The 23,599-nt window shown below is 48.3% G+C and overlaps 1 protein-coding gene across 1 annotated transcript in view; it reads left to right on the top strand.

The window, feature by feature from the left end:
- Window positions 1–23,599, top strand: part of LOC128505614 (receptor-type tyrosine-protein phosphatase eta-like) — an 81,910-nt gene that overhangs the window by 24,068 nt on the left and 34,243 nt on the right. The window contains exons 3-4 of the mRNA XM_053476139.1: window positions 16,295–16,549; window positions 16,843–17,103. Of these exons, the coding sequence (XP_053332114.1) occupies window positions 16,295–16,549; window positions 16,843–17,103 (516 nt within the window). The remainder of the gene's footprint in view (window positions 1–16,294; window positions 16,550–16,842; window positions 17,104–23,599) is intronic.

Genomic DNA, 23,599 nt, shown 5'->3' with positions numbered 1-23,599 from the left:
CAAAACAGATAAAATACATGTGCAATTGTTATAACAGGCTTACTTCGTCACTTATCTAGAGCTTTTTCAAAGAAGTCGAGTGGCTTATTAACTTGACTGGGGTGTGTTGTCTTTAAGTGTCTTCCTAATTTGTGGTGTCTCATGCTGTCTGCTGCCAGCGGTTTAAGACACAAAACGTCTCGGGTTACTTTGCTGTAACCCTGTTCCCTGAAAAGGCGGGAACGAGATGCTGCGTGAAAACGCTATGGGAACATCTTGTCATGTTGCCGGTTGTGAAGCATGTGTGTATCAAACACGCCAAATTTTGGCTTATATAACCTCGGTCGGGTGACGTCATCTGATGAGACGCACCTGCAGGTTATAAATAGGAGTGAACCGGAAACATTCCTCAGATTGATTTGTCTGAACGGACGTCCGGTCACGTAGGCAGTGCGGCATTGGGACGCAGCATCTCGTTCCCGCCTTTTCAGGGAACAGGGTTACAGCAAAGTAACCCGAGACGTTCCCTTTCAAAGGCTACACTCGATGCTGCGTGAAAACGCTATGGGAACGAGAATACCAACGCCGCCGCACTGCAAGTGTCTGGACCCCAAGGTTGTGTAGCGTGTGCGCACAAGGCCAAAAAGGTCTCAGAACTATATCTGGGAAGCTGACTCGAGGGCCTGTGAGCCCGGAGTGCCATGATCATCCAGATTATAAAATCTAACAAATGTGTGCGGAAAGGACAACCCTCCATGTCACACACTTGCTGCAGGGGAATACTTCTTGCCAGCTCTTGCAATAGATGAGGCGATCCCCCTGGTTGAATGAGCCCTGATTCCTAGAGGCGAAGTGAGCCCACGTGCCTCATAGGAGAGGGCAATAGCCCAGTGTAGTGGGGGCCACCCCCCGTTGCGGCCCCAGACCATGTAAAAGCTGCTTTGACTTACGCCACTAGCTGATGCGGTGGACGTAAATCTAAAGAGCACGTACTGGACAAAGTAGGTGAAGTCTTTCCTGCTCCGAAGCTGTAAAGGCGGAGGACAGAAGGCTTCATAAACAATAGGATGCATATTGGCAAATGTGTGCGGAGAGGACCAACCCTCCGCGTACCAGACTTGCTGCAAGGCAATACCTCTTGCTAGTGCAATTGATGAGGCGATTCCCCTGGTTGAATGAACCCCGATTCCTAGAGGCGAAGTGAGCCCACGCGCCTCATAGGAGAGGGCAATAGCATCTCTCACGCCGCTTGCGGCTTCAAAACATGTAAAAGCTGCTCTGACTTACGCCACTGGCTAATGCGGTGGACATAAATCTGAAGAGCACATACTGGACACAGTAAGTGAAGTCTCTCCTGCTCCGAAGCTGTAAAGGCGGAGGACAGAAGACTTCAAAACAATAGGATGCATATTGGCAAATGTGTGCGGAGAGGACCAACCCTCCGCGTTACAGACTTGCTGCAAAGGAATACCTCTTGCTAGTGCAATTAATGAGGCGATTCCCCTGGTTGAATGAACCCTGATTCCTAGAGGCGAAGTGAACCCACGCGCCTCATAGGAGAGGGCAATAGCATCTCTCACGTAGCTTGCGGCTTCAAAACATGTAAAAACTGCCCTGACTTACGCCACTGGCTAATGCGGTGGACGTAAATCTGAAGAGCACGTACTGGACACAGTAAGTGAAGTCTCTCCTGCTCCGAAGCTGTAAAGGCGGAGGACAGAAGGCTTCAAAACAATAGGATGCATATTGGCAAATGTGTGCGGAGAGGACCAACTCTCCGCATCACAGACTTGCTGCAAAGGAATACCTCTTGCTAGTGCAATTGATGAGGCGATTCCCCTGGTTGGATGAACCCTGATTCCTAGAGGCGAATTGAACCCACGCGCCTTATAGGAGAGGGCAATAGCATCTCTCACGGAGCTTGCGGCTTCAAAACATGTAAAAGCTGCTCTGACTTACGCCACTGGCTAATGCGGTGGATGTAAATCTGAAGAGCACATACTGGACACAGTAAGTGATGTCTCTCCTGCTCCGAAACTGTAAAGGCGGAGGACAGAAGGCTTCAAAACAATAGGATGCATGTTGGCAAATGTGTGCGGAGAGGACCAACCCTCCGTGTCACATACTTGCTGCAAGGGAATACCTCTTGCTAATGCAATTGATGAGGCGATTCCCCTGGTTGAATGAGCCCTGATTCCTAGAGGCGAAGTGAGCCCACGCGCCTCATAGGAGAGGGCAATAGCTGTCCGCTCCTCTTAGAGAGGTAACACCATTTAGAAAAACCATCTTAAGGGTCAGAAACCTGAGGCGCTGACTCTAGTGGTTCAAAGGGGCACAAGCCAGAGGACAAATTTTTTTTTTTTTTTTTTTTTCTGCAGAAACTCCAGCACTGAAACAATTCGGCAGTGGACTGGGTCTACCTGCTTCGTCATGCACCAACTTTTCAAATACATTCTATTTGAGGGGAGGCAGTCCTAGTACTTAGAATAGTCTTAATTACGCTGGCTGGAAGACCAGCTTGACTTAGAGTAGAGAGTAGTAAAGGGGACATTTGCTGATCTTGCAAGGCAAAGAGGTCCACCTACGCTACATGAAATTTTCCAAGAGTGTAGATCGCCCTGAGGGACAGGAATCTGGTGCGCTAGCTATTTAGCGGCGCGAGCACAGTCCGCCCTGGCGATTAATATACGAGACTGCCATAGTGTTGTCCACCCGCACTAGGACATGGTAGTCTCAACTGCTGGAGGAAGTGCTTTAGGGCCTGAAATAGAGCCATGATTTTGAGGCAATTGAGTGCCGCGCAAAAAGATGGCCTCTCCAGCTCCCTTGGGCTGGACGGTCATTTAAGACCGCACCCCAGCCCATGAGGGAAGCGTCTGTCGTTAGCATCTGCGACGACAAGACGAACTTAGAGTGGGACCCAGAGTCAGAAACCGGGGTCTGAACCACATAGGAAGGGTACGAAGCACCTGGCGCGTAGCCCTTATTGGGGATTGGCCCTAGAGTAAAATCCCCTGGTTCCTAGCCACAACTGAAATGCTCTCATGTGCAGAAGGTCCAAGGTGTCACCGTGGATACAGCTGCCATGAGAGCTAAGATCTCTGAAAGTGATGGTCACTTTCTGGTCTAGCTTGATTTCCTTGATGGTGTTGAGAATGGATTCGACACGAGCGGGAGACAGCTGTGGCCGCTTACGCTCAAATTCCATGTGACACCCAAAAATGTTGTCCTCTAAACAGGAAAGAGCATGCTTTCATGGCATTGGATCTCAATCCTAGGAAACAAAGATTAGCTAGAACGACATGCTGATGTCGAAGCGCTAGCTACTGAGACTGGGCCGGCCAGTCATGTAATTCAATACGGATGCTCTGGAGTCGTAAGAGCCAAAAATACATCCATGTATTTTGTGTATGTGCGGGTGAAAAAGCTAGACCAAATGGAAGGACCCGATACTGGTAAGCTTCGCCCCCGAAAGCGAACCTCAGGAACCTCCTGTGTTGTGGCAATATTTCCATTGATTTATTTTTAGATAGCGGTAAGGCCCGCAAAATCTAAAAAATTGGACTCAGCCCCCCGTTCCTCTTGCACTTTCCGGTTTCGTGGAGGTGGAGACCATGCCATTGAAACGCGGAGGGTGATGTGAGAACTGAATCCTGTAGTTTCTCTGTACAGTGCTTAGTGCCCAAGGAGATATACTTGGCAGTAGCTTCCACGCTGCCAGTTTCTCAGAAAGGGGCAAAGCTCAGTGGCTTGGTTAAACGGGGGGGATGTTAGATGTTCGGCATCCTGAAACACGGCAGGAAAAACCCGAAGAACTAACAATTTTATTGGAGACTGGAGTTGCCCGAAACACCAGTGGTGGCGGAGCAAGAACACCAACCTCCTGGGGGTGCCAGGGAGAACACTTCATTCTTTAAAAGGAATTCTGCGTGCCTCTCCCCATTGGGGGGCCACCCCCCACGATCCTGTTGAACCTCAGGGCTTCTTTGTGAAGACAATATTCCAGTCTGACCTCTTTTGAGGCGGATCTCTTCTTGTGTTTCATGCCTCGCAACAGTCAGACCCGGTCGAGACTGGGTGGCCGACAGTCCCGACTCTTGAGCAAGGCGGGGAAGGAATTTCCCGAAGGCTTGTTATATAACTCCGCCTCATGAACCTAGTGGCGACCGAGTTAACGACATCGCCAAGCAGGCCGGGAGGCGAGATGGGGCATCGAGGAGGAATACACGATCCTTTTCCTTAATGCCCCTGAGATTCAACCACAAGTGCCTCTCCGCGGAGACCATAGCAGCCATAAAACGGCCGATAGCACGAGCCGTCTGCTTTGTTGCACGAAGAGACAAGTCTGTGGCCCGGCGTAAATCCAATACGCCTTACCTTGCAGAGCCCCGCCAGTACTCAAGTCTCTCAGCAGGTCAGCCTGGTAGGCGTGCAAAACCGCCACGGTGTGCAATGGAGCACCAACCTGACCTGCTGCCCGAAAAGCTTTTCCCTCCAGGGAAGATAAAAAGTCTACACAGCTTGAAAGGAAATAATAGCTTTTCAGGAAGGATGATGTCCCAGAAGAGAGATAGCCTGGAAGCGTCTCTTCTATCTGGGTGTCATCATATAACTCCGCGTTCCTACCTCAATTATATTTAAATAAATAAATAAGTTGATGGCAGGAAAACACGGGATGAATACAGCTTACTCCATGAAAGGGTTAACTTATATGGAGATTGCTAAGAAAAGGGGAGAGAGCGTCGTTGAGGCTCCGCCCCCGGCCACCCGACAGAACCTGCCGTCTGTTTTTTTTTTTTTTTTTTTTTTTTAATATTATTTTTAAGTGCTTAGAGCTATTATCATCTCCGCGAAAGCAAGAGAGGATGTTTATCCTTGCCCATTCACAAGAAGCGCGGCGCGCGTTTGCGAGCGGACAGAGGGATTTCCCGATCCGATGAGAACGCGAAAGAAAGGAGTTTTAAAACCCGTCTCTCACTGCTCTGCCGGATGCACGTGTTTAAGCCCCAGAAATGCGCGGCGGCTCGGAATGCGAGGCGCGCGCGTAGCACTTAATCGAAGCAGTAAAGTGTAGAGATCGCCCTCCGATATGGATTATACACACGGAGGGACATCTCGTTTAAAACTCTACCATATCGGTGAGTTAAACACTTTCTTATTTTGCTGGTTTAAACACACACGCAAACACAACAAGGTCAGTGAAGACAAAAGATCTGAGGAATGTTTCCGGTTCACTCCTATTTATAACCTGCAGGTGCGTCTCATCAGATGACGTCACCCGACCGAGGTTATATAAGCCAAAATTTGGCGTGTTTGATACACACATGCTTCACAACCGGCAACATGACAAGATGTTCCCATAGCGTTTTCACGCAGCATCGAGTGTAGCCTTTGAAAGGGAACACACATGGGTCTCTCCTCTGCCCCACCATCCCCACCATGAATCCAAGTGCAACATAGGCTTTATCATGTTTTCCTTTCGGCTGGCTTTTTGGTTGATTGGGCTAATAGTGCTGAATCACCTGCTTGTTTGTGGTTTATGTAACAAATGTATCTATTGACGTTATTATGCTCACTACACACTGTACGCTACCGACCCGGTGTTATGCTCTAAAATCCCCAAAGGTTCCGCACACATCAACTTTTTTAAATACTATATTAGAACATTAATTCATAGGTTTGTGGTTTACAAATTACAAATGATAACAAACAAATTTAATTATAAACTAAGCAATATAAAAAATGTTGTATAGGGGAAAAAATACATAAATTATATATTTTTTCATATACAACATGTATATTTTATATTGCTTATTTTATAATAAAAATCGTTTCCTGTAATTTTTCACCACAAACAACATTTATTTAGTATCATTTGTGATGAATAATTTGGTATTTGTACATTGACAAACCCCTGCAAAATAAATGTGCCATAAAATAATCATTTTGGGGATTTGTATTAATCGTCTCGACGAGTGTCACGTGTCTAGGGTTAATTATAATAGTAATAATATATTTGATAATAATAAACCTTTGAATGTATGTCCTAATATAATAATTGATAGAGACTATGTAGGGGGGCAATCCGTGGCAGGGGGGCATTTTAGCGCATAACACCTGTTTGTGTCCGCGGTAAAGTTAGTTTGATATTCGCATCTCCGAATTCAATAGCTGCGTAAATAAACCCGCAAATAAGATACCCACATATATTTTCTCTCTACATTTTCTCTAAGCTACAATTATACATGTTTAAAAGCATAAACACCATTATTCTCTACGGCGCAACGAATGATTTAGGGATCATCGCAAAACGCCGCACACCAACAAAAAGCGTAGAACGAGATTGATCTTCCCTTCTGTTCAGCGCCTGAAGGATCAAAAAGCAACTTTGTTACCACACTGGAAACAAGAAATGAACAAGACTTCGCGGGCTGGTCCTCGGCGGAAACAGCCGTACGGGTGGCCCTCTCGTTGGAGGGTGACCCGCTGCGGGCGTTGGAAGACCTCCGGGCTGATGAGCGGAAGGACTGGGCGAAGCTGCGGGAGTCGCTCCGCTTCCGGTTCAGCGCAGGTGACCGTAAGGAGGCCGCGTGCGAGGAGCTGGCAACCCGCATGCGGAGCGCCTCCGAGCCACTGGGGGCGTTCGCCATGGACCTGAGGTCTCTCGCGCGCAGAGGCTATCCGGAGTTCGGGTCCGTCCAGCAGGAGGAGCTAGCGCGCCGTGCGTTCCTGCGGGGAATCCGTCCGTGGCCGCTGCGCGAGCACATCCGGTTAGCCGCACCGGCTTCCTTGGCTGAGGCGCTGCGCGTGGCTGAGCGCGCCGAACCCATCATGGCAGAACGCCACGGCAAAAGAGCCGAGCGACCTTCCGTGACTCAGGGCCGCTCGGTAGGTGAACCTAGCCGGGGACAGGGCAACCCGTCGCGGCTAGGCCCCGACCCAGCTTCCAAGGTTCCGCGACGTCGCCGAGGCCAGGGACCGCCGGATTACCGCTGCAGTGTTCTCAGGCCTGAGGACAACGTACCCCAGCAGCCGTTAAAACTAGCTTCGGGGGGCGCCGAGGGGAAGCCGCCTCCCACAGCCTTCTTTGTTTCCCCAACTACCGGGTTCAACCTCCGGTCAGGACGTGCAGGAAATCGCGCGGGGGTCTACGTTGACTGTGGCCTGGACAACGTTTCGTTGCGGGCGCTCGTGGACACTGGCTCCACAGTTTCGCTGCTGCGCTGGGGAGTACTAGGACAAGACGATCGCGGTTGTATGCTGCCGGCCCCAGCCGTGAGCATTCGCACCGTGTCGGGAAGCTATCTAGAGATACGGGCCTGTCGCAGAGTGCGAATACAAGTAGGTACAATCATTCTTTTTCATCCATTCTTGGTGGCGGACATTGAGGATGATTGTATCTTGGGGTTGGATATTTTGGAAAGGTGGGGTGCAGTACTTAATCTCGTTGACGGAACGTTGCGTGGTAGCTTCGGGTTAGCCAGGTTGCTAGTGCCAAAGCGCAGCCGGACATGTTAGTGAAGCACACCAGGGGGGCAGAACTTCCGGCGGGCGCGCCTTGTAAACATCCGGTAGCAGACCGAACGAAAATAATGGCCGAGCTTATGCAGCGTAGCAGCGTAGGGCTCAGTCAGACACAGGCCGACACCGTGAAATCCCTGCTACACGAGTTCGCAGACATTTTCGCGGTTGATGAGCGCAATGCACACATACCAATTTGGTGCAGCACACGATTAATACGGGTAACGCGGCTCCTGTTCGGTTACATCCGAGACGTCTTCCTTTAGCTAAACGAGCTATCGCCGAACAAAAGCTACGTGAGATGACCGACTCGGGCGTCATAGAGCCAGCGTCCGGACCGTGGTCTTCACCGGTTGTGTTGGTGCGCAAAAAGGACGAATCGTGGCGGTTTTGTGTCGATTACCGGCGGTTAAACGAGGTGACGCGCAAAGACTCCTATCCGTTGCCGCGTATAGATGACACGCTGGAACACGTTGCGGGCTCGGCGTGGTTTAGCTCGTTAGATCTGCGAAGCGGGTACTGGCAAGTAGAGCTCGCCCCGGAAGCGCGACCTAAAACTGCGTACTCGATCGGGCAAGGGTTATGGCAATTCCGGCGCATGCCGTTCGGCCTGTGTAACGCTCCAGCTACCTTCGAACGGCTAATGGAGAAGGTATTAGTCGATGTTCCTCGCAACCGTTGTGTCGTTTACCTGGACGATTTACTGGTGCACGGCAGGGAGTTTGAGGTCGCTCTAGCTAACCTACGGGAAGTATTTCTGGCTATCCGGCGGGCGAATTTGCGACTCAACCCTAAAAAGTGTCAACTGTTGCGGCGAGAGACCGGCTTCCTAGGACATGTAATTAGCGCTAGAGGTATTGCCACCGATCCAACAAAAATAGCGGCGGTACAGAATTGGCCTGAACTGCTAAATGTGTCCCAGCTACGCACCTTCCTCGGGTTAGCTTCTTACTATCGCCGGTTCGTGAAGGATTTTGCCACGATCGCCAGTCCGCTGCACGGCCTCACGAAAAAGAATCAGCCGTTCCGCTGGGACAGGGCGCATGCGCGTGCTTTCACTCGGTTACGGGAAGCTCTGGTCACGTCGCCCGTTCTCGGATACCCTGACGCGTCTCGTAGGTTTATCCTTGACATGGACGCGAGCGATGTAGGGCTGGGGGCCGTCCTGTCTCAGGTGTCCGAGGGTAAAGAGCGGGTTATCGCCTACTTCAGCCGCGCATTGTCTGGACCTGAGAAAAATTACTGCGTCACATTCTAGGCCGTATTTATACGGGCAATCCTTCTCGCTGCGGACCGATCACGCTTCGCTGGTGTGGCTACTTAGTTTTAAAGAGCCCGAGGGGCAGTTGGCGCGCTGGTTAGAGCGGTTGCAGGACTACGACTTTACCGTCCAGCACCGAGCTGGAAAACTGCATGGTAACGCGGACGCTTTATCCCGCCGGCCGTGTAGCAAAGAGCGTTGTCGGCACTGCGAGCGGGTTGAAGAGCGCGTGCATGGTCGTGACATCGAACACTCCCCGACCCCCGTGAATCGGAACATTCTCCTTGCGCAATCCTCCGAAGTCTCCGTCGGTAATCCGCCGTCCGAGCCAGCGTGCAGCCGAGTTACCGCGTCGCCTACAGCATCGCCTGTAGTCGTTCCGCCTGTGCCACAGATGGACCATGATCAGCTCATTGCCGAGCAGGAGAAGGATCCGGCGCTGCAACGGGTACTGGGTTGGGTTAACGCGGGCCAGAGACCGGATTATGCCGCGGTTGCTCACTTGGGACAGGAGGAAAAAGCTCTCCACTCGCAGTTTAGTCGACTAGCGTTGCGGGGGGGTTTACTATACCGCCACTGGGAACGGCCGTGTGGCGCTGGCGAATCTTTTCAGCTGCTGGTGCCGCAGACTCTGCGGGCACGAGTGTTGGAAATGATTCACGGGCATGCGGGTGCGGGACACTTCGGAGTCACCAAAACGCTGCAGCGGTTGCGCGCCCGCTTCTACTGGCCGGGCTGTCACACTGATAGTGAACTCTTTGTTCACCGATGCTACGTCTGCACGGCAAAGAAGGGCCCTACCCAGCGCTCGCGAGCACCTTTGCAAGACTTTCGGGTGGGGGCACCCATGGAGCGTATGGGCGTGGACATTCTTGGGCCTTTTCCCATCTCCGATCGCGGGAACCGGTATGTGCTGGTAGCCATGGATTATTTCACCAAGTGGCCGGAGGCGTTTGCTGTTCCTGACCAGAGCGCTTCCACCATGGCCCGAGTGTTGGTGGATGAGGTGTTCAGCCGATTCGGCGCCCCGGAGCAGTTGCACAGCGACCAGGGGCGTAACTTCGAGGCGGAGGTATTCGCAGCGGTGTGCGAGCGCCTCAGGGTGAAAAAGACCCGCACCACGCCCCTTCATCCGCAAAGTGACGGCCTTGTGGAACGCTTTAATCGAACGCTCACCACCCAACTCGCCGTGCTTACCAGCGACCGGCAAAAGGACTGGGACGAACATTTGCCTCTCGTGCTTTGGGCTTATCGCACAGCGGTGCAGGAGTCCTCACAGCTCACGCCAGCTGCGTTAATGTTCGGTCGCGAGTTGCGCACGCCCGTGGACCTTGTGTTCGGGCCTCCTCCACAAGTGGATTTACCCGCGAAGCCGGGAATGGATTACTTTTGTTCCTTAAAAGACAAAGAGACAGAGGCTATCCGGAGTTCGGGTCCGTCCAGCAGGAGGAGCTAGCGCGCCGTGCGTTCCTGCGGGGAATCCGTCCGTGGCCGCTGCGCGAGCACATCCGGTTAGCCGCACCGGCTTCCTTGGCTGAGGCGCTGCGCGTGGCTGAGCGCGCCGAACCCATCATGGCAGAACGCCACGGCGAAAAAGCCGAGCGACCTTCCGTGACTCAGGGCCGCTCGGTAGGTGAACCTAGCCGGGGACAGGGCAACCCGTCGCGGCTAGGCCCCGACCCAGCTTCCAAGGTTCCGCGACGTCGCCGAGGCCAGGGACCGCCGGATTACCGCTGCAGTGTTCTCAGGCCTGAGGACAACGTACCCCAGCAGCCGTTAAAACTAGCTTCGGGGGGCGCCGAGGGGAAGCCGCCTCCCACAGCCTTCTTTGTTTCCCCAACTACCGGGTTCAACCTCCGGTCAGGACGTGCAGGAAATCGCGCGGGGGTCTACGTTGACTGTGGCCTGGACAACGTTTCGTTGCGGGCGCTCGTGGACACTGGCTCCACAGTTTCGCTGCTGCGCTGGGGAGTACTAGGACAAGACGATCGCGGTTGTATGCTGCCGGCCCCAGCCGTGAGCATTCGCACCGTGTCGGGAAGCTATCTAGAGATACGGGCCTGTCGCAGAGTGCGAATACAAGTAGGTACAATCATTCTTTTTCATCCATTCTTGGTGGCGGACATTGAGGATGATTGTATCTTGGGGTTGGATATTTTGGAAAGGTGGGGTGCAGTACTTAATCTCGTTGACGGAACGTTGCGTGGTAGCTTCGGGTTAGCCAGGTTGCTAGTGCCAAAGCGCAGCCGGACATGTTAGTGAAGCACACCAGGGGGGCAGAACTTCCGGCGGGCGCGCCTTGTAAACATCCGGTAGCAGACCGAACGAAAATAATGGCCGAGCTTATGCAGCGTAGCAGCGTAGGGCTCAGTCAGACACAGGCCGACACCGTGAAATCCTTGCTACACGAGTTCGCAGACATTTTCGCGGTTGATGAGCGCGAGTGCACACATACCAATTTGGTGCAGCACACGATTAATACGGGTAACGCGGCTCCTGTTCGGTTACATCCGAGACGTCTTCCTTTAGCTAAACGAGCTATCGCCGAACAAAAGCTACGTGAGATGACCGACTCGGGCGTCATAGAGCCAGCGTCCGGACCGTGGTCTTCACCGGTTGTGTTGGTGCGCAAAAAGGACGAATCGTGGCGGTTTTGTGTCGATTACCGGCGGTTAAACGAGGTGACGCGCAAAGACTCCTATCCGTTGCCGCGTATAGATGACGCGCTGGAACACGTTGCGGGCTCGGCGTGGTTTAGCTCGTTAGATCTGCGAAGCGGGTACTGGCAAGTGGAGCTCGCCCCGGAAGCGCGACCTAAAACTGCGTACTCGATCGGGCAAGGGCTATGGCAATTCCGGCGCATGCCGTTCGGCCTGTGTAACGCTCCAGCTACCTTCGAACGGCTAATGGAGAAGGTATTAGTCGATGTTCCTCGCAACCGTTGTGTCGTTTACCTGGACGATTTACTGGTGCACGGCAGGGAGTTTGAGGTCGCTCTAGCTAACCTACGGGAAGTATTTCTGGCTATCCGGCGGGCGAATTTGCAACTCAACCCTAAAAAGTGTCAACCGTTGCGGCGAGAGACCGGCTTCCTAGGACATGTAATTAGCGCTAGAGGTATTGCCACCGATCCAACAAAAATAGCGGCGGTACAGAATTGGCCTGAACTGCTAAATGTGTCCCAGCTACGCACCTTCCTCGGGTTAGCTTCTTACTATCGCCGGTTCGTGAAGGATTTTGCCACGATCGCCAGTCCGCTGCACGGCCTCACGAAAAAGAATCAGCCGTTCCGCTGGGACAGGGCGCATGCGCGTGCTTTTACTCGGTTACGGGAAGCTCTGGTCACGTCGCCCGTTCTCGGATACCCTGACGCGTCTCGTAGGTTTATCCTTGACATGGACGCGAGCGATGTAGGGCTGGGGGCCGTCCTGTCTCAGGTGTCCGAGGGTAAAGAGCGGGTTATCGCCTACTTCAGCCGCGCATTGTCTGGACCTGAGAAAAATTACTGCGTCACATTCTAGGCCGTATTTATACGGGCAATCCTTCTCACTGCGGACCGATCACGCTTCGCTGGTGTGGCTACTTAGTTTTAAAGAGCCCGAGGGGCAGTTGGCGCGCTGGTTAGAGCGGTTGCAGGACTACGACTTTACCGTCCAGCACCGAGCTGGAAAACTGCATGGTAACGCGGACGCTTTATCCCGCCGGCCGTGTAGCAAAGAGCGTTGTCGGCACTGCGAGCGGGTTGAAGAGCGCGTGCATGGTCGTGACATCGAACACTCCCCGACCCCCGTGAATCGGAACATTCTCCTTGCGCAATCCTCCGGAGTCTCCGTCGGTAATCCGCCGTCCGAGCCAGCGTGCAGCCGAGTTACCGCGTCGCCTACAGCATCGCCTGTAGTCGTTCCGCCTGTGCCACAGATGGACCATGATCAGCTCATTGCCGAGCAGGAGAAGGATCCGGCGCTGCAACGGGTACTGGGTTGGGTTAACGCGGGCCAGAGACCGGATTATGCCGCGGTTGCTCACTTGGGACAGGAGGAAAAAGCTCTCCACTCGCAGTTTAGTCGACTAGCGTTGCGGGGGGGTTTACTATACCGCCACTGGGAACGGCTGTGTGGCGCTGGCGAATCTTTTCAGCTGCTGGTGCCGCAGACTCTGCGGGCACGAGTGTTGGAAATGATTCACGGGCATGCGGGTGCGGGACACTTCGGAGTCACCAAAACGCTGCAGCGGTTGCGCGCCCGCTTCTACTGGCCGGGCTGTCACACTGATAGTGAACTCTTTGTTCACCGATGCTACGTCTGCACGGCAAAGAAGGGCCCTACCCAGCGCTCGCGAGCACCTTTGCAAGACTTTCGGGTGGGGGCACCCATGGAGCGTATGGGCGTGGACATTCTTGGGCCTTTTCCCATCTCCGATCGCGGGAACCGGTATGTGCTGGTAGCCATGGATTATTTCACCAAGTGGCCGGAGGCGTTTGCTGTTCCTGACCAGAGCGCTTCCACCACGGCCCGAGTGTTGGTGGATGAGGTGTTCAGCCGATTCGGCGCCCCGGAGCAGTTGCACAGCGACCAGGGGCGTAACTTCGAGGCGGAGGTATTCGCAGCGGTGTGCGAGCGCCTCAGGGTGAAAAAGACCCGCACCACGCCCCTTCATCCGCAAAGTGACGGCCTTGTGGAACGCTTTAATCGAACGCTCACCACCCAACTCGCCGTGCTTACCAGCGACCGGCAAAAGGACTGGGACGAACATTTGCCTCTCGTGCTTTGGGCTTATCGCACAGCGGTGCAGGAGTCCTCACAGCTCACGCCAGCTGCGTTAATGTTCGGTCACGAGTTGCGCACGCCCGTGGACCTTGTGTTCGGGCCTCCTCCACAAGTGGATTTACCCGCGAAGCCGGGAATGGATTACTTTTGTTCCTTAAAAGACAAACTGTTTCGTGTCCACGAGCTGGCGCGTAGACACTTGGCGAACGCCGGGGTGAAGCAGCGCCGCTTGTATGATACTCACAGCCGGGGGCGAGACTTTGCTGCTGGGGAGCAGGTTTGGGTCTATTCCCCCGGAAGAAAAAGGGGGCTCTCGCCTAAGCTTATGTCGCACTGGGTGGGCCCCTGCACGGTCGTTGCTCAGCTCTCCGACGTAGTCTACCGGGTGCGGTTGACGGGGCGGTCGCGATTGGTCGTGCTCCACCGGGACCGGCTCGCTCCCTACCAGCCCCACGTCAGCAAAACATCGAGCTCTGTGGAGGCTGGTCCGTTTATAATAAGTTTATAATGGGCCTGCATTCTCACAGAAATTGCAGGAATGCACAGTGATGAAAGTGTCTGGGGTGGCTTGAATATTTTCTGAGTGTAGGGTACAGTAAAATACGGTATTAATCGATCGCAGCTGCTTTGCAGGACACAATTTCACATGGTGAATGGATTTTTTGCGAAACCCAGGAAGATTTATAAAAGTGAAGCAGTATAGACTGGTGTGGCAACACAGCACTGGTCAAAACTCAAAAAGCTGCTTACTCTAAGGTCCTTCAGGTGTGTGTCGATGGGGAATGCCTCAGGCGTCACAAAGTGCATTCGAGGTTTCTGATAAGTCATGTAGAACCAATGTCTTCATTACTTTACTGTGTATTGTGTATATTTTACTGCTACCGGAATATGGGAATGGACAAAATGGGCATACATAATTAATTAATTAATTAATTAATTAATTAATATTCCTTTTTAGTCACAGAAACAACGATTATTGCGCAATCCTGACCACATACAGTGAAGTCAATAAGTATTTGATCACCTTGTGATTTTGCAAGTTGTCTTACTTAGAAATCATGAAGGGGTCTAAAATTTTTTAGCATAGGTGCATTTCCACTGTGAGAGACTGAATCTAAAAAGAAAAATTTGGAAATAACTTTGTATGATTTTTTTTTAACAATTTGGTCAAATACATATTGACCTCACTGTATATGGTACAGTAATTGATTAAAATACAGGAATGCAAAAAAATGGAAAAAATGGTCTCCTTTGTAAGGGCTACCTGCTCTAACAAACAGTTATACATAAAAGAGTGTCTCATTTCATCTCATCTTTTATTATTATACGTAATCCTGTATACAGGGTCGCAGGGGACCTGGAGCCTATCCTTGACGGGGTGATAATTCAATGCAGGGCACACACACTCACACACTCATTTCGAGCAATTTGGGGAAAGCCAATTAGCCTAATCTGCAAGTCTTGTGGGCTATGGGAGGAAACTGGAGTAACTGAAAAAGACCCACCAAGCACAGGCACAACATGCAAACTCCATGCACACAGAGGCGGGAATTGAACCTGGCCAGTGGAGGTGGAATGCGACAGTGCGTACACTAAGCTATCATGCTTCCCATAAACGAGTGTTTAGTTTGTAATTTTTTACTTTGTCTTTCTTTCTTCACTAGATGGAGAGGAGGGTTTATACTGTAGGATTTCCGATTTCCAATATATATATTGTATACTGTATATACAATACATTATACAATACATTATACAATATATATAATGTTTGTTGTATGAAGTATACTGCAGGTCTATTCCAGACCTGAGGTAAACACAGTAATTTTCTCCTGTCTATTTGCCTATTTTATATAATCATTTTGACCATTATCTAAAAATCTGTAATTACAAAATAGTTGCTGTGATCTTTTTTATATATTTAACTAGGAATGTATTATGGTTTGTCTCTCTGTAATTCTCTCTTTAACATTTTGCGTTTGTGTGTAATATTATATATTAATTCTGATTTAGGCATGCATCTATATTCTGAATCAAACATTTCTCAAGTTTTATTAATTTTGTCAAATGACACACTAACAATTAGCAAGACAGCTAGTTTCTGGGTGGTCCTACCCCCTATGGCTATTTACTACTGTTTTACATGATCTCCTGCTAAGGCACAGGCAGAGCCATATTACAGGAGATTGAGAAACAGTTGTCCATTGTGTGAGTGAGTGTTTGAGTATGTGCATGCTTGTGCCATGTAACAGATTGGCATTCCGTCCATAGTGTACCCTGTGGGCCAAGTCCTTTGAGATACGCACCAGGCTTCCTGCAAAATTGTGCAGGATAAGTAGTATTGCAAAGGAATGAGAGCGTGAGGGAGTGCTATAAAATTATTATTATTATTATTATTATTATTATTATTATATGAGAATGAAAGTGTGATTTTGTTTTGATAATTTTTCACACCCTTAATTCTCAGCAACTCTCTTTTAATAGTCTTGATAGCGATGACACATGGGTCAGGTATGATGTATTTAATGCTGATACACCATTATAAATCCTTTTACTTTACTCATAATGCTCTGTGATCAAATTGCTGCATTGATATTGCTGCAATATGCAGGTGACAACCTACTCTGGTATTGGCAAACTCTGGTTTATTTCTGTGTGATTTTATCTCTGTGTCTCTGTGTTAGTGGTTTAGTAGTTGTTATCCAGAGTTTAAATATACAGTGTTTCAGTGTTTGCTTTTGTGTGTGTGTGTGTTTTGTGTGTCTGCCAGGTGTTGTTGCTAATCTTACTGTCTCTAGCAAAACCATATCATCTGTGTCTCTAACCTGGAATATGCAACCTGGGAACAGCTCCTTGTTTATAGTAAACTGGACTGGTGACAATGTGAGTAGCAGCAGTAACACTTCAAACCTGTCTTACACTGTCACTGGTCTGCCTGCTGGAGTGAACTACACATTCAGTGTTACTGCAGTTGCTGTAGATGGACAAACTACAGGAGCACCAAATCAAATCTCAGCATTTACAAGTAAGTCCTGTACTGCTGACTGCAACATAATTTTTTATCCACAAATAAAAAAAAAAGTAGTATATTTTTCTTTATAATTATATATTGTCTGTGTCTTTTCGTAAGTGGGCCTTAGTTTTGTTTTAGCACTTATATCCTGTAGCAGAGATTTATTATTTCAGTATTATGTACACAGATTTAGACAGATTTCTTGAAACTGTGTTTGAGATATTAAAATGCAAGTGGCAGTAATCATCGTGTGTGTGTGTGTGTGTGTGTATGTGTGTGTGTGTGTGCTTTTTTTTTATCTGTAGACCCAGATGTCGTCACCATACTCAACATCTCTAACCATACCACATCATCTGTTTATCTAACCTGGAATAAACCAACTGGGAACAGCTCCTTGTTTATAATAAACTGGACTGGTGACAGTGTGAATGTCAGCAGTAACACTTCAAATCTGTCTTACACTGTCACTGGTCTAACTGCTGGAGTGAACTACACATTCAGTGTTACTGCAGTTGCTGCAGATGGACAAACTACAGGAGCACCAACTCAGATCTCAACATTCACAAGTAAGTCCTACATGATGTGTAACCTACATGATGATGTTCATGTATATATTGCACTTACTTGTATGAAGTTCCCTGGCAGTATTTGTAAAAGGATTCCACATGCTCATACAGCATCATTAATGTGACGCATACTGTGGGGAAAGCATAGGAGAGATTTTTTTTTTATTTTTGTTATAATTTTGTTTATAAAGGTGATTCAAATATTATCTGCATTTCAGTTACAGTATATTAAAAACTCATGTTGGCTGCACTGTCTTATGAGCCCTTTCCATTCAAGGCTACTGTCTCCTTAGTCACTGCTGTGCAGGTGTGAACATGTTACATCAGTTCATTTGTAACTGCAGTATAAGTAAAAATGGATGCCCCACTTGTGATTTGCATTAAAGAAGAGCAGTGTGCAGAACGCATTTAGAGAACGCTCTTATATCCGTGTCTTATAATTATTCTTAGGTGTGTTACTACTACTGTTCTATAGTATTTTCTCTTTTATAGAACTTTAGAGAACTGCAATAACTCTAGAACGTCTGCTGTGCCATTATGCTCTCCAAAATTCTGAATTCTTTAAACCAGTCTAAGTAAGTAAGTAAGTAAAGTTTATTTATATAGCCAAATTTTTTCAGCAACCTCCGTTTTCTTACTTTTCGCGTGTATGCAAAGTGTTAGAGTTCAGTTTTGGTGAATGGTGGAGAATAAAAAGTTAAAAAGGATTTCGTGTGCCCTCGTTTTTTATTGTTTTTTTATGTTACAAAGTGTTTAAGCGAACCCGGCAAGAATGCTTGGTCACATTGACAAGAGTGTGGTAACGTTTATTGTAAGATTGCGGGCAGGTTGTTCGCGACGTAGAACGTGGGCGGACATTATGCAAATATGTTACGGAGTGACGTTCAAGTAGGCTTTATTGTCACTTCAACCAAATACAGTTAGTACACAGTGAAACGAAACAACATTCCTCCAGGACCAAGGTGCTATATGCAACATAAATTTACAACATAAATTAACAGAAAAAACTAAACTAGCTAACTAACAGGCCTGGCTAGCAGAGACAAGACAGATAGCCCTAACATAAATTACAACATAAATTAACAAAAACTAACTAGCTAAGTAACTATCTACAGGTTTTAGTGACAGTGCGACAACTACGACATAACAGAACATAAAATACTGTATGGTGTTGAGGTAGTGGAGAAACACTAAACATTCCTTAACACAACAGCAAGAATTGAGAAATTAGTGCAAAAAGTAATGAATATTGTGCAGAAGAGATAAACAGTAAAGCATTTACAGATTGGTGTGTACGATAGTTTGGTAGTGTAGGTCAGTGTGTCTGCGCCTGTGTTGATTAGTCAGTCCAGTCTCAATGTTTTGAGGTAGTTGAGTTAAGCTGAGTGATAGTGTTTGTGTGTGTGTGTGTGTGTGTTCTATCAGTCCAGTCCCTTTTTGTTGAGAAGACTGATGACTTGTGGAAAAAAGCTGTTGCACAGTCTGGATGTGTGTGCCCGAATGCTTCGGTACCTTTTTCCAGATGGCAGGAGTGTGAAGTGTGTGTGAGAAGGGTGTGTCCGATCAGCCACAATGCTGGTGGCTTTCCTCAGTCTTCTCAGAAAGACGAGACGCTGTTGGGCTTTCTTGTACAGGGAGCTGGTGTTGAGAGACCAGCTGAGGTCCTTCTTTAGGTGGACACCCAGGAATTTGGTGTTTGACTATCTCCACAGAGGAGCCGTTGATGCTGAGCGGAGAATGGACACCTTGTGTCCTCCTGAAGTCAGCAACCATCTCATTTGTCTTGTCAACATTCAGAGACAGGTTGTTGTCGTTACACCAGTCCGTTAGCCTCTGCAGTTCCTCTCTGTACGCTGACTCGTCGTTCTTGCTAATGAGACCCACCACGGTTGTGTCATCAGCGAACTTAATAATGTGATTCGAACTGTGTGTTGCTACACAGTCGTGAGTCAGCAGTGTGAACAGCAGAGGACTGAGCACACAGCCTTGTGGGGCCCTAGTGCTCAGTGTGGTGGTGCTGAAGGTGCAGTTCCCGTTTCGTACTGACTGAGGCCTTCTGGTCAGAAAGTCCAGAATCCAGTTGCAGAGGGAGGTGTTCAGGCCCAACAGGCTCAGCTTCCCGATCAGTTGTTGGGGCATGATAGTATTGAATGCTGAGCTGAAATCTATGTACAGCATTCGAACGTATGTGTCCTTTTTGTTCAAGTGTGTGAGGGCAAGATGGAGTGTAGAGGAGATGGCGGTTAGGTCTGTTGAGCAGTTAGGACGGTATGCAAATTGCAGTGGGTCCAGTGAGGGGGGCAGCAGGGTCTTGATGTGTCTCATGACGAGTCGCTTGAAGCACTTCATGATGGTGGGTGTAAGTGCAATGGGACGGTAGTCATTGAGACAGGACACAGTAGACTTCTTGGGCACGGGAACGATGGTGGTGGCCTTGAAGCATGTGGGAACGACGGTGCTGCTCAAAGAGATGTCGAAGATGTCGTTAAGAACATCTGCCAGCTGTTCAGCACATTCTCTGAGCACTCTGCCTGGGATGTTGTCTGGTCCAGCAGCTTTACGTGGGTTGACTCTGCGTAGAGTTTTCCTCACATCAGCTGTAGTGAGACACAGCACCTGGTCGTTAGGAGGAGGGGTGGTCTTCCTCGCCGCCACGTCGTTCTGCCTGTCGAACCGAGCGTAGAAGTTGTTTAGCGCATCTGGGAGGGAGCCGTCACCGTCACAGGCAGGTGATGTAGTCCTGTAGTGAGTAATGGCTTGTAAGACCTGCCACATGCGCCGTGTGTTGCTGCTGTCTGTGAAGTGGTTGTGGATTCTCTGGGCGTGTGCGCGCTTTGCCTCTTAGATGGCCTGTGAAAGTTCGGCCCTTGCTCTTCTAAGGGCCACCTTGTCTCCCGCTTTGAAGGCAGAGTCCCGGGTCCTCAGAAGTGCACGCACTTTGGCAGTAATTCACGGTTTCTGATTGGGACATGAGATGATGTTCTTCGAGACAGTGATGTCATCGGTGCACTTGTTGATGTAGCTGGTCACTGATGATGTGTACTCCTCCAAGTCAGTGAAGTCGCCGTAAGTTGCAGCCTCCCTAAACATGTTCCAGTCAGTGTTCTCAAAACAGTCCTGAAGAGCAGAGATGGCTCCTGCTGGCCAGATTTTCACCTGCTTCAGAACTGGTTTTGAATGCCTGACGAGTGGTCTATATGCTGGAATTAGCATAACAGAGATGTGGTCTGAGTAGCTGAGGTGAGGGCGGGGCTCTGCCGATATGCGCCAGGGATGTTTGTGTAAACAAGATAAAGCGTGTTTTTCCCTCTCGTTGCAAAGTCCACATAGCACTGACTTGAGATTTGCATGGTTGAAATCTCCAGCAACTATAAACAGTCCATCCAGGTGTGTATTTTGCAGTTCACTGATCTTTGTATACAGTTCCCATAGCGCTTCCTTAGCATTAGCGCTAGGTGGAATGTACACTCCAAAACTGAAAACAGTGGTGAATTCCCGTGGTAAATAAAAAGGTCTGCATCTAACATTAACAAACTCCACCAGTGATGAGCAATAACTAGAAACTAGCACAGAGTTCTTGCACCATTTTGTGTTGATGTAAACACACAAGCCGTCACCGCGAGTCTTATCGCACAGAACTGCATTTCTGTCGGCGCGAAACGAGGCTAGCCCATCTAGCTGAATAGCGGCGTCCGGTACTCTGTCGCTGAGCCATGTCTCTGTGAAAACAAAGACACAGCAGTCTTTAACCTCACGCCGTGTAGCCTGCTGGAGTCGGATATAGTCCAGTTTATTGTCCAGGGAGTAGACGTTGGATAAGATGATGGACGGGAGAGCCGGCCGGCTAGGGTTTGTTTTTAAGCCTAGCACAGACTTTCGCCTGCTTGCCGTGCTTCCTCGCGCACCGCTTCCGATGTCCCCTTTTCCAGCCGCCGGCCTCAGGCAATTCGGAGGCTTTGAGGCCTAGTTCACGCAGCAAGCCGAGGTCGCGTAGCTTTTCCCGCAGCTCATCGTGGATGTCGTTACCCGGGTTATTTAGGTAGAAAAGTGTGTGTCTGTTGTATGTACGGATACCAGTCGCGGCGATATCCATACACAGAGTAAAATAAACGCGCTACACACAAAATGTAAACAACGTAGCACCATTTTGGCTCCGGAGCGCCGCGCCGCCATCTTGGATCCTCACGTGGATGTAACATTGGACCACGTGGACGTGGATCCGTAACAGAGCAAAAATAGATTTGCTAACGACTCATTTAGGCGAATGTGAGCCGATTCTTTTTTAATAGACAAAATCTTCATTTATCATGCACTGTCAGCGTCACAAGTAGTGCAGATAGTTCATGTTCACATACAGCAACATGACACTGCATGAAAGAAAATATTTGATAAAGCATAATAGTGGCACTTTAAAATAGCTCACTCTAATTGGTTTCCCTTTGATGTGATTGGCTATTTAGGGAGTTCTGCCTGGCAACAATAGAACTAATGAACTGATTGGTAGATAATTACAAAAATGCCTGTTGCTGAAACCGCAAATTTCAGGATTTAAAGGTCCTACACATCATATTTTTCATTAAATGTTAATATGATCTTTAGGGTCCTAATAAAAAAGTTTGTATTATACGTTAATTAAAAATTTAAAAGGATTGTGTAAAAAAAACACTACTTTTACCTGGTAAAAACTAGCTCTGTTCTCAGCAACCTGTTTCAGTACATGCTAATTTAAATGCTCATGACCTCTGCTGATTACACCCAACAACTGTACACAACACTCGCTTAGGCAACATTTTGCTCCAGCGGCGAAAAACAATGGCCGACAGCTTCTTCTCACTCGGGGCGGGTCTTTGCTAAAACACCAGTGTCAATCAACTTGTGTAGGAGCGGCCTCTGTCGGTTTGGCGTCACATCGACAGGCATTTGTGATTGGCCTGATTTCAGAAGGGGGATGTTACTGTAATAAACGGAAAGAAAACCACTGCGTGGCTCTTTATCATCGTAGAGTGGTTGTGTACGCACTCTCCTAACACACAGTTCAGTCCAAACAGCTTAAAATAGTGCATGTAGTGCTGTATGACCCCTTTAAACTTGTCGTCATTTGCCATTTTAATTTCAGTAAGTAAAGTAATGTAGATATAAACATAAAAAATTATTTTAATTGTGAAATATGTTAGTTTAAATCCTACTGATACATTTCTATAATGTATTTATATAAAGCGACAACCTAGCCATTATTAAAAATTTTCCAAAGACACGTTACATTACATTATAAAGAACATTAGCTACTCATCGGGATGCATTTTTTTAGCCTTACCCCTGTGAAAATGCAGTAAACGTGCTCAAGACATTAATAATAATAATGATAATAATGCAGGATATTTTGTTTATATTGAATATAAAAAAATCCATTTGTAAAAATAGCATGAATAAATCATGGGTAGTGTATACCAGTGATAAAAAAGCATATTATGATGAGTTTCGTTTTTAAGGTGCGTGAAATTCTCTGTTTCCGTTTCAGGGATTAAAAAATGCTACCAATATCATTTTCAGCCTTTACCGCGCTCCGTAGAATGTCAATGGTACGCGCCCATCAGCAGAATAAGAAGACACTATTATAAGAGTAAAAAAAACTACATTTCTCTATGCAATCCCCTGCTACACTAATGCACTTACCCGAGGACACCATCAAGCACAAGTAAAACGCTGGTGCTTGGATACCAGCAAGGTAGAAAGTTTTCTCAGTATGTCAGAACCATGATTGGACGGCCTGTTTACATTTGAAATGCTGGCCCCCCAGGAATTCCTTTATTAATCCAAATATGGGGAAATGGCTTGTAGTCAGCTCAGGACTGTACAGGGATGTGGCAGTAACTCCCAGCCAAGTTCATGTAATGTACAAGTGGCACAATAAGGTTGTGCATTTTCCTTCAAAAATACTGTAGAACACCTTTAGGGATAAAATATGCTTTTTCACTGAGATAGTTCTACTTCCTAGATATTGATGGGAATGACTGCAGTGGGCTCTAAGCCACCTCAGCCGCGACGTCCATTCATGGAAGTACAGTCTTCTTTAAAACGTTTGCAATGTTTTAATGTTTTACTGCAGCTTAGAGACTCCTCACTGCTTGATGTCTTCTATAAATGTCAATCAGTTTAAATGAGACATTTCTTCATACATCCTGGTTTGACTTTGAAAACATTGAACTTGAGGTACTAAAATTATGAAAGATTTCCATTCATTTTTAGGGAAATTTTATAGAATTTATTCCTTTGGAGCTAAATGTTCGTAAGGTAAGTGAGAGGTGAAATTATTATTATGATGTAGTTGAATCTGTACTTACACAGCCTGATATTATAACAGATAATATCAAATTAGTGGGTAAATATTATATGCTTGTTTCATTTAGATTAATGTGTTTTCATAACACTCTTGTAATCACAGAACCTGTTGTTGCAAGTGATCTCAGTGTGTCTGAAGTTACAAGTGGCTATTATG

Source organism: Clarias gariepinus, chromosome 2, assembly GCF_024256425.1.
Source record: "Clarias gariepinus isolate MV-2021 ecotype Netherlands chromosome 2, CGAR_prim_01v2, whole genome shotgun sequence".
In the NCBI taxonomy this organism is placed as follows: domain Eukaryota; kingdom Metazoa; phylum Chordata; class Actinopteri; order Siluriformes; family Clariidae; genus Clarias; species Clarias gariepinus.
Note: the sequence above shows the minus strand (reverse complement) of the source record. Positions and strands in the feature narration are given on the sequence as shown.